This window comes from Austrofundulus limnaeus, unplaced genomic scaffold (genome assembly GCF_001266775.1).
Source record: "Austrofundulus limnaeus strain Quisiro unplaced genomic scaffold, Austrofundulus_limnaeus-1.0 Scaffold334, whole genome shotgun sequence".
In the NCBI taxonomy this organism is placed as follows: Eukaryota; Metazoa; Chordata; class Actinopteri; order Cyprinodontiformes; family Rivulidae; genus Austrofundulus; species Austrofundulus limnaeus.
Window position 1 is genome coordinate 390241 of NW_013952736.1, and position 7930 is coordinate 398170.

General features: G+C 41.4%; 1 protein-coding gene across 1 annotated transcript in view; it reads right to left on the minus strand.

Annotated features, from left to right (window-relative positions):
* The window catches only part of LOC106527600 (von Willebrand factor A domain-containing protein 5A), a gene marked incomplete at its 5' end in the record, with an annotated part of 11725 nt that continues 3795 nt past the window's right edge, over nucleotides 1-7930 (minus strand). The window contains 5 exon segments of the mRNA XM_014022522.1: nucleotides 1-932; nucleotides 1020-1143; nucleotides 2999-3150; nucleotides 3632-3673; nucleotides 4276-4298. Coding sequence (XP_013877976.1) covers nucleotides 853-932; nucleotides 1020-1143; nucleotides 2999-3150; nucleotides 3632-3673; nucleotides 4276-4298 — 421 coding nt within the window.

A 7930-nucleotide genomic window follows, 5' to 3' on the forward strand; every position in this document is an offset into this window, starting at 1 on the left:
TACAGCTGATGGGGTGAAACATTTATTGTGTTCATATCAGCATACACATCACGCTTTTCTTCTCCAGCCTCCACTGTTGGCAGAGAAAGAAAAAAACTCAGTCTGTTCAGAAATCCTGAAGGTTCATGACCACAAGATTAGAAGACAGTAATATGGCTGCTTGGAAACATGAAATAATTAGAGTTACTCAGTTTTGTATTGAAAACAATTGCTTTCATTTTCAATGCTACCACTAGATGGCAGCAAAGTTCTGCACTTCTCTTTCTGTATGGAACAGATCTAAACATAAACATTACTTTTAAAAGCACGAGTGGATTCTTTACCCACCAAAGAGACATTTTTAAATTTATTGAGCAGAAAAGCCACACTTTGACCAAATTTGTAACATTTAGTTTGCTAGGTTAAAAACCAGCAGAATTCATGCACATAATCTCTTCTCATGAGATAGTCCAGCTGTGCAGTTTGACGTGTCTGTGTGTAGAGGTGTCAGCTTTTACAATTCTGTTTGAAGGGAATATATTTGACTTGAATTTGATGAACTAAATAATAATTCAGAAATGATTGATGATTAAGTGTTTATTCATCAGGTACAGAATTACTGGTCTATTTGTTTACATGTATAATCTCTCCATTTAACATTCTTCAAACAGTTTCAAATACAAAGAGATGTTAAGAGTTTCTTATGTATTCTTTGGCTTTTTTTCTAGACAGATGCAGCAAACTTATATTCAGGCACATTGGTTAATGTATGAGTAAGTATTGCACCAGTAAAATGCATCAGAAAACTTGTTTTAAGGACAAAACCTGCTACTGTTCAACAARCCTGAAGGTGAAGCCACTTCAGGGAAAAGCTCAGAGACCCAGATTACTTTTTTCCACGCTGCAACCCAACAGTYCATTTCCAGCTTCAACACACTCCGACACACACGGAGCTGCAGATCAGAGAGAATAACAGAAGTTTAGGACCAATGGTTTGACCTGCACACAGTAAAACAGTAGTCCCTCATTGTGCCTGTTACCATTCTGAYCATGAAGCCATGATGCAGCTTTCACAGCCAGAAGCTCCCARTCCTCTTTAGCATCCAGTTTGAAGCCATGAAGCCAGATCAGAGCCAGAATGGTGGCGTACACGTCCTTGTTGGCCTAAACCACAAAAACAAAATAATGGTAATTATGGTCAAATAAAACAAAGTACAGAAGTAAATGATTATATTAGCTGTGAAGAATACCATGATACAAGCTGAACTAAAGTTGGTGTACTTGCAGTGGATTGAGACAGTATCCACACCCTTTGGTATTTTATTTTGTTATATTGGATGGAGAAATTACATTTTTATTTTATTTCTTAGTAATGGATCCAAACAAATAAGATAAATCAGATTGATAAAATAAATGGGAAAAAAGCATTTCTCCCCTATAAAGAATATAAATACAATGGAAAACTGAGTAAGATTTTGTGGACATATCCCACAAAATCACTACAAATTAGAGCCACTTTGTGCAGCAGTTTTTCCCCCCAGGTCTGTCTCCATGAGCCTGGTCTATCCAGCTACTCATACTTTTGGCTGGTAACGAGCAAATAAAGCTTTTCTGAAGAGTTGATGTTTGTTTTGAAAGAGTTCATTACTCGAAGCTTCTCAACATCTTCTTTGGCGCCATCTTGTGGCTGAAAGTATTAAGAACAGTTTGAGATTGAGGACTTTATGTGACTTCTAACAATGACTAAAACAAGGGGAGTGAAGACATATGCATTAACCACTTTTGAGTTTTATATTTTTATTTGTCCCCCATGTTACTTTATTAGGTCATTTCTAGTAATGATGGTGGATYTGTTTGTAACTTTCTGTTTGTATTTCAAAAGCTGTTTATTAAATCCTTATTTGATTATTACACTGCCTGGCCAAAAAAACAAAACAAAAAAAAAAAAACAAGAACAAACAATCCTGCATTTAACTAAGCAAATAGGTACGAGCCTCCTGTTGGATAATTACTGCAGGGGTGATCATCTTTAACTGGTGCAATGAGTTGCTTCTCAACAACCATGTCGACTGGAAAGACGCATCCTGTGGTCGTGGAAAAGATGTCAGTGTTTTTCGTGAGGGTCAAATCATTGGCATCAAGCAGAGAAAACATCTAAGGAGATTGTAGAAAGTGGGTTAAGAACTGTCCAACATGGGGACGCATCGTCTTTTGAGGAAGAAATCCTGAATGATCGTGATTGGCGATCACTCAAATGTTTGGTGAAATCAAATTGAAGAAAAACATCAGTAGAACTCCAGTATATGTTTAATAGGGAAACTAAGATCATTTTCACAAAACAATGCAAAGGAAACTCCAGGGATTGGGACTGAACAGCTGTGTAGCAAGAAAGCCACTAATCAGTGAGAGTAAGTGGAAAAAAGGCTTCAGTTTGCTATGGGAGCATAAAGATTGGACTCTGGAGCAATGGAAGAAGGTCATGTGGTCTGATGAGTCCAGACTGACCCTGTTCCAGAGTGATGAGTGCATCAGGGTAAGAAGAGAGGCAGGTGAAGTGATGCAGCCATCATAGTGCCGACTGTACGAGCCTGTAGGGGCAGTATATGATGTGGGGTTCTYCAGATGGTCAGGMTTGGTTCAGCAACAGTCTGTGCTCGAAGAGTGAGGTCAGCTGACTACCTGAATATACTGAATGACCAGGTTATTTCAGCAATGGATTGTTTCTTCCCTGATGACACGGCCATATTCCAAGATGAAAACACCAGGATTCATCGGTCTCTTATTGTGAAAGAGTGGTTCAGGGAGCATGAGACATCATTTTCACGCATGGATTGGCTCCACAGAGTCCAGTGAGAATCTTTGGGATGTGCTGGAGGTCAGACTCTACCATCATCAATGCAAAAATTTGGTGAAAAATTCATGCAGCAGTGGATGCAAATAAATCCTGTGACATTTTTATTTCAGAAACCTGTTATTATAGCTGCAAAAATGATATAATAAAGTCAGCATGATGACTCACCGCTGCAGGTTTGGACGTCTCCACCTCCTCGCTGCTCTTTCCCAGCACAGCAGCCAGATGTGCATCAAGCAYCCAGCTGCCAGAGGCCTTCTGCAGGGAGACCAGCAGAAGCAGAGGGTCTCTCTGGACCTGAGGGGCAGCAGGTTGTTCCCCTGGATCACACAGGTTTGTAGAAAAAAGAAAGAAAATCATGTAGCAAAGACTAAACTACTTAGGGATTATAAATCCTGATTTGATGGGTTAAAATTTGTTTATCTGTAGTGAATAATGGAAATGATGGCAAAGGTTGATACCAAAACTGAACAATATCCTAACTCAACCAATTATCTTTGTGTAATTTTGTAATTTGTCTACATATTGAGAACTCCATGGTGTTTTCAGCAGGTCATAAACATTTTTACTCACATGGACTACAGAGTTGTTTAAAGCTTATAGTTAATATTAGAGAAGAGAGTTCATCTTCCTATWGTGAATTTCCACTTCACACCACCTTCTTTACACTGTCTTCCTGTTTCCCTCTTTACATTCTCCACAACACCCAAATGATTAAAAAACAAAAACATCTTGGTTTGTAATTTAATATAYTTTCAGATTTAAAACTGTTTTCAGCAGGTCATCAATATTTTTACTCACCTTCCTCCTCTTCAGTTTCTTCACAACTTGCCAGACAGTCAACTAACAAGACAGAGATTCAGTTATTATCTGCGTTAAAATGTTCAAAACATATCTACACAGGAATTAAAACAAACCTCTCATGCAATTAGGTGAAATTTAGGTCAGAAAATATTTGGGAACAGGAAAAAATAGTTAGAATACATGTGGCAAAATTAGAGTTTTAGAATTACGGTTCATAGAAAGCTGATTTTCAGCTAAAACTTATTAAAATAAGTGTCGGCAACCTTGCCATAAACAAAAGAAAAAAAAACAACGGATGTGTCCTGATCATCTTCAGACGGACATTTGCTCTGATCCACYTTCTAAAAGGTCTTACAGCCTTTTTTACAGGTTCTTACAGGTTTTTCTACTGGTTCATGAACAGTATATTAAATTTTCATGTATCACTTCCAAAGGATTTCTTTTGAACTTCTGTGATTTTACCAAAGTCATTCAGACTGAAACATCCAAAAACTTCATATTTATTCTAAGTTACAGTCAGCTTAAAAGAGGAAATGATTCTGCATGTGGACTGTTTTTATTTGCTGGAATAAATATGTAGAAATTTTCAACTGATACTTTACTTGTTTGTATTGAAAACAAAACTTCATCTTTAAACCTACCCATAACATTTTGTGGTTGGGAGCAAAATGAAATATCCATGGGATCTAGGCATTCAGTGTCATCTAAAAACCCAGAAAAGATAAGACAWCATGAAATCACAGGACAGTCACTGCTTTCTGACTCTGTTGAATAACAGGATTTTTAATAAGCATATTATAAAACTGCAACTTTGTATATTTAAAGAGTCACATGAAAAAGAATAATGCAAATACAGCAGGCAGACTAAATAGTTTGGATTTATGCAAACTGGCTCCCAGTTCATTTTAGAATTCATTTCAAAATTCTGGTTTTAACTTTTAGAGCCTTGCATGAACAAGCTCACTTCTATTTTTTGGATTTAATCCAGCTTAACGCACCATTTCAAGGTTTAAGGGCATCAGGTCAGAGMTTATTGGTGGTACCCCCCACCCATTTTAAATCCCGAGGGATCGGTCTTTCCAAACAGTTAAACCCTAACTCTGGAATGCACTGCCCCATCTATACGCAGTCTTGATATTGAGGCTTTTAAAAAACATSTGAAGACTTTCTTTTACAAACAGGCTTTAGTTAAGTTGTCTTTTTTTACTTGRACTTTTTATGAATGACTATGAATTGCTTTATATTAATCAAATGGTTTAGAACAGTTATTTTTTTCCCTTGACACTGTTAGGTTCCCTCTACATCAGATAATACAGCTGCCTGGCAGTTATTTCCTCTGTTTTCGCTCTAACAACCATATTTTACTGCCACATATTGTCCCCACCCCCACTTGTCAATCATTTGGGCATGGCCAATCAGGTTCTAYCTCTGCCAGTCATTCAGATGGAAACATCCAAAAACTTGAAATTCTTTCTAAGTTGCAGTCAGTTGAAGAGTGAATATTTTTACATCTGGATTTTTTTTACATTCTATTGATAAATTATCTGTATAAACTTTACACTGTTTATTCTGTTTGTATGGAAAACAAAACATGTTTTTTAAACTTACACAAACAATACATTTGTGAAGGACGACCTGAGGGCATAAAAAAAAGACAAGACATTAGGAAATCACAGTACAGCCACTGCTTTCTGTCACTGCTGAATAACAATTTATTTATTTTTAGGATGTTTAAGTCTAACTTTGTATATTGGAACAGTTGTCTAAAAAGCTCTAATGCAAATACAGCAGTCAGATTAAAAAGTCTGTTTTTTTAATAAAAATGTTTGTTTTTAGGTAGTTTTTCTCATGCAAACTAAAAGGCAATAAATGAGTTAATCAATACACACAGTGCCGCATACAACAAAACTGTTCCAAAGCAAATTAATATAGAATAAAATAAAATAAATACTAAATAAATAAAAGACAGTTTTTGCTTTGTTCTGTGGTTCTACATCTACTTTATTAAATTTGTTTTCATAAAACCTCGGATATGTTACTCACCAGCAGCACCCGGAAAGGCTGGCATCAAAAAGAAAGAGATAAAACAATATTTTTAGTTGGTTCACATAATTAAATTCAAGAATTAAAAAATATTAAAATAAAAAACAATACATAAAAACACATTCAAATAATAATGTTTTCCAGTAAATAAAAAACATTTAGTGTATATATTAAAACAACTCCTTGGGCTGCCACCTTATCGTGGTGGAGAGGTTTGAGACCCAGTGATCCTAGGAGCTATGTTGTGAGGGGCTTCATGCCCCCAGTAGGGTCATCCAAGGCAAACAGGTCCTAGGTGAGGGATCAGACAAAGTGCAGCCCAAAGACCCCTATGATGAACACAATAAATGGATTAAGTGTTCCCTCGCCCGAATGCGGATCACCGGGGCCCCACTCTGGAGCCAGGCCTAGAGGTGGGGCATGTTGGCGAGCGCCTGGTGGCCGGGCTTTCACCCATGGAGCCTGGTCGGGCACAGCCCGAAGAGGAGATGTGGGTCCCCCTTCCCATGGGCTCACCACTTGTGGGAGGGGCCGRAGGGGTCGGGTGCAATGTYTGTTAGGCAGTAGTCGAAGGCAGGGACCTTGGCGGTCCYATCCTTGGCTACAGAAGCTGGCTCTAGGGACGTGGAATGTCACCTCTCTGGTGYGGAAGGAGCCTGAGCTGGTGTGCGAGGTTGAGAGGTTCCGACTAGATATAGTTGGACTCACCTCGACGCACCYTTCTGGCTCTGGAACCAGTCTCCTCGAGAGGGGTTGGACACTCTTCCACTCTGGAGTTGCCCATGCTGAGAGGCGCCGAGCCAGGAATGGGCATACTTATTGCCCACCATCTCAGTGCCTGCACATTGGGGTTCACCCAGGTGAACAAGAGGGTAGCCTCCCTCCGCCTACAAGTGGGGGGACGAGACAARRCTCGAACCCACTGGTGGACACAGGCGGTGAGGGATGCTGTCAGGCTGAAGAAGGACTCCTATCGGGTCTTTTGGGCCTGTGGYACTCAGGAAGTAGCCAARAGGTATCAGCAGTCCAAGCYGATTGTGGCTCGGGTGGTCGCTGAGGCAAAAACACTGGTGTGGGAAGTGTTCGGAGAGGCCATGGAAAAAGACTTCCMTACGGCTTCGAGGTGATTCTGGTCCAATATCTGGCATTTCAGGGGGGGAAACGGTTCGCCACCAACACTATTTATGGTGGGGATGGTGTGCTGCTGACCTCAACTCAGGACGTTGTGGGTCGGTGGGCGGAATACTTCGAAGACCTCCTCAATCCTARCGAKACATCTTCCCATGAGGAAGCAGAGCCTGGGGACCCTGGGTCGGACTCTCCAATCTCTGGTGCCAAGGTCACCAAGGTGGTTAAAAAGCTCCTCGGTGGCAGGGAGCTGAGGGGTGGATGAGATTCGCCCGGAGTTCCTTAAGGCTCTGGATGTTGTGGGGTTGCATTGGTTGACGCGACTCTACAATATTGCGTGGACATCGGGGGCAGTTCCCCTGGATTGGCAGACTGGGGTGGTGGTCCCCCTATTTAAAAAGGGGGACCGCAGAGTGTGTTCCAACTACAGGGGGATCACACTTCTGAGCCTCCCTGGCYAGGTCTATTCAGGGGTCCTGGAGAGGAGGGTCTGTCGGAGAGTTGAATCTCGGATTCAGGAAGAACAGTGTGGTTTTCGTCCTGGTCGTGGAACAGCGGACCAGCTCTACACCCTCAGCAGGGTGCTGGAGGGTTCATGGGAGTTCGCCCAACCAGTCTACATGTGTTTTGTGGACTTGGAGAAGGCGTTCAACCATGTCCCTCYGGGAATCCTGTGGGGGGTACTCAGGGAGTATGGGGAACCAGGCCCATTGATARGGGCTGTTAGGTCCCTGTATGACCGGTGCCAGAGCTTGGTCTGCATTGCCGGTAGTAAGTCGGACTCGTTTCCGGTGAGACTTGGACTCCGCCAAGGTTGCCCTTTGTCACCGATTCTGTTCATAACTTTTATGGACAGAATTTCTAGGTGCAGCCAAGGTGTTGAGGGGATCCTTTTTGGTGACCTTAGGATCGCATCTCTGCTTTTTGCGGATTATGTGGCTCCTATTGGCTTCATCAGATCATGATCTCCAGCTCTTGCTGGAGCGGTTCGCAGCCGAGAATGAAGCGGCCYGGATGAGGATCAGTGCCTCCAAATCCGAGACCATGGTCTTGAGCCGGAAACTGGTAGCGTGCCATCTCCGGGTCGGGGAGGAGGTCTTGCCCCAAGTGGAGGAGTTTAAGTAT